This window comes from Onychomys torridus, unplaced genomic scaffold (assembly GCF_903995425.1).
Source record: "Onychomys torridus unplaced genomic scaffold, mOncTor1.1, whole genome shotgun sequence".
In the NCBI taxonomy this organism is placed as follows: domain Eukaryota; kingdom Metazoa; phylum Chordata; class Mammalia; order Rodentia; family Cricetidae; genus Onychomys; species Onychomys torridus.
In genome coordinates, this window is record NW_023413314.1 from 1 (window position 1) to 2,801 (window position 2,801).

Sequence of the window (2,801 nt, forward strand, 5' to 3'; positions counted from 1 at the left end):
AACCCGGAGATACTCCTTAATATTGTGGGCCAATGCAAAGGGAACTTCTAGTTACTGCCATTGCCAAGAGCCACCTGAGCAAAGAATGAGGATATACTTCTGTTTTGTAATGGTGTTCCCTTTATTTGTCCTTTACTCTATTACCTTCTCCCATCTCAGATCCCCCTCTCTTCACCTGACGAGACTGATTCCTGGTGTGAAAGTTTTCCTAACACATCTTTACTGGATCTCTCTGAACTAGATGGTGCCTCCTGGTGTTGCTGACATTCTGATAGAGGAGTATTTGGGAGACAGTGAAGATCCTGAGATTCTCCTAGCACAGTTCAAGGAGATGATGGAAGACTTTGTATTTGTGGCCCCTGCCTTGCAAGTAGCACATGTTCAGAGTGAATACATCTATGAATATGCCTTTGGGTTGGGACTCTAGCTATCGGTAGAATACTTGCTTCATATGCATAATGGCACATGTTTAATCTCCAGGAGTGTCTCAAAGAAAAAGAGTCTTAATTCCAAGGAGATATCTCAGAGCCATGGTTCCAAGGACAGCCCTCTGGTGTCTTTATTTGTTCTTTAGCTCCAGGCTTCTGAGGACTCTTACCTCAGTAAATCCTCATGTCTAGTGTAAGAGCATGATACCTTTACCAGGCACAATGAGGAAAGTGAGGTAATGATGCGCTAGAACTTCCCCTAACTACTCAAGGTCATGATTTAACCAAGGCTTTCCAAAGGCTCATGGTTTAGCCTTGTAGTCTACACTCCCCTAAACTCTTGCCATTGTGACAACTTTAGATCAAGGTATCTTATACAAAAGATGAGGCAGTATAAGTCCAGGTAAGAGGCTCCTATGTCACGATGTGCCTACACTTCCAGGTCCTCTTGCCCCCGTCTACTTCTATGAGTTCCAGCATTCACCCAGCTTCTTAAGAGATGTCAGACCACCTCATGTGAAGGCTGACCATGGTGATGAGATTTTCTTTGTCTTTGGATCCTCCTACTGGGGCAGCAAATGTGAGTTTTCCTTTTTTTCCATTAGTAGGATGGGGAGCCAGGTGAGTACAGAAGGTTGACTGAGCTCACTGTCCAAGTGAGGAAACAGGTTCTTGCATAGCCTGTCACAGCCACCTTGTAGCTCTAAATGATGTACTTGGATTATAATTTGAATCCTTTCCATTTCAGACTGTACTTTCTGTCCCTGTCCCCACCCTTATCATGGTGTCAGGCCTGGCATCAAAGAAGGACAATTAATGCCATGATGTTTCCTTAAATGACTATGCAAGAGCAAAGAAAGGGCCTCTGGATTGAGAATAAGCTGAGGTGGAGTTGGTAGATTCAGTTAGAGGCTGTGGCAAGCTAGGGGAGTGTTCAAAATGGAAGATCCTGAATCCCAGCAGATGGGGAACATGCACACTGCAGTTAGGCTGTAGCTGGGATTGTGGATGTGGCAGGTGTATCGGGTGCCCGGGACCTGAATCTTTCTTTTCCTCATGGCCACAGTTGACTTTACTGAGGAGGAGGAGCTGCTGAGCAGGAGGATAATGAAGTACTGGACCAACTTTGCAAGACATGGGTGAGAAGACACACCCCCTGAATCTCTCAGGTCCTCCTCCTGTTTGTGGTAGCTTCAGGAGCATTATAGTTCCTTTATCACATGACAGGTTATTCCTCAGGGGGAGGTTCCTCTCACACAGTGGTCCCATATGAGTGTCAGTCAATAGTCATCTCCCTGTGACCTGGCATGTGTGGCCAAACTGCTCTAGTTTTATATACATGAGCCTGTTATAGAAAGAAAGGAAAAAAACATCCCAGGTGGTCTTGACCCTGATGGAGTGACACTACTAGGAGTTTCTTTTTTGCCTCTATCCTGAGACCATCCTTCTGTTTTCTTTAATTTTGGCCTGCTTCATACACCATATTGACCTAGAGTAGAGGATCAAGTCTGGGCACAGCATAACTCATAGTAATACTCACCACACTCTAACATGGGGGTTTCTCCACAGGAACCCCAACAGCATGGACCTGCCCAACTGGCCTGTGTTTAACCAGGATGAACAGTACCTGCAGCTAGACTTCCAGCCTAATGTGGGATATGCTCTGAAGGCTAACAGGATGCAGATGTTTACCAAGACTCTTCCCCAGAAGATCCAGCAGCTGAAGGATGTTGAGAAGAAGCACACAGAGCTGTAGCATGTTATGCACAATACTGGAGTGCTCTGAGTAGAAGTGGAGTCAACCTAAGGTGCCCACACACTCAGAATAGAGGGGTGACTCCATCTTTCATGGGTCCATGCATCCCCTCTTCATGTATCTGTTCAGCTAACACTTAAGTGTGTCACTGGTACCTTGTTTGTCTGGGTTCTGTCTTGTTTCACATATTCAATAAATTCCCCATGACAGTGTATTTGTGTGAGCCCCAGTGGATGCCAACGTTGCTTTCTATCCTAGGGTACCTACATCTCTTCCTGTCTTCTTCACCTCATCTTCTCCCAACCCTCTTTCTCCTCTTTCCTAAATCCTAAATTTCTTCAAATGAAACAAAAGCTTTGGATGATTGTAGTTAGAGTTTTCCTGCCTGGCCCAGTCAGGACAAATCTCTCTTACCCGCCAGTCCCACAGTCGCTCAGACCCAACCAAGAAAGCACATAGAAACTGACCTCAAAAGGATATAATATTACCTGAGAACCGGGAGAAGGATGTCAGCATTTTTTGGGACTCTTGCAAGAGTAGACAGAGACAGCTGGCAGCCTGGACAGTCACCTAATGTTCCTTTGTAAAGTTGGGGCATTTGTCTTCAGCCCACAGGG

At 45.6% G+C, this 2,801-nt stretch overlaps 1 protein-coding gene across 1 annotated transcript; it reads left to right on the plus strand.

The window, feature by feature from the left end:
* Positions 1–241: 241 nt before the first annotated feature.
* On the plus strand, positions 242–2,184 carry LOC118576250 (acylcarnitine hydrolase-like; the record flags this gene model as incomplete). The annotated part of the gene is made up of 4 exons (XM_036176571.1): positions 242–386; positions 871–1,008; positions 1,495–1,567; positions 1,998–2,184. Coding segments are annotated over 4 exons (543 nt in total), but the record flags the coding sequence as incomplete, so codon positions are not given.
* Between the last annotated feature and the right edge of the window lie 617 nt (positions 2,185–2,801).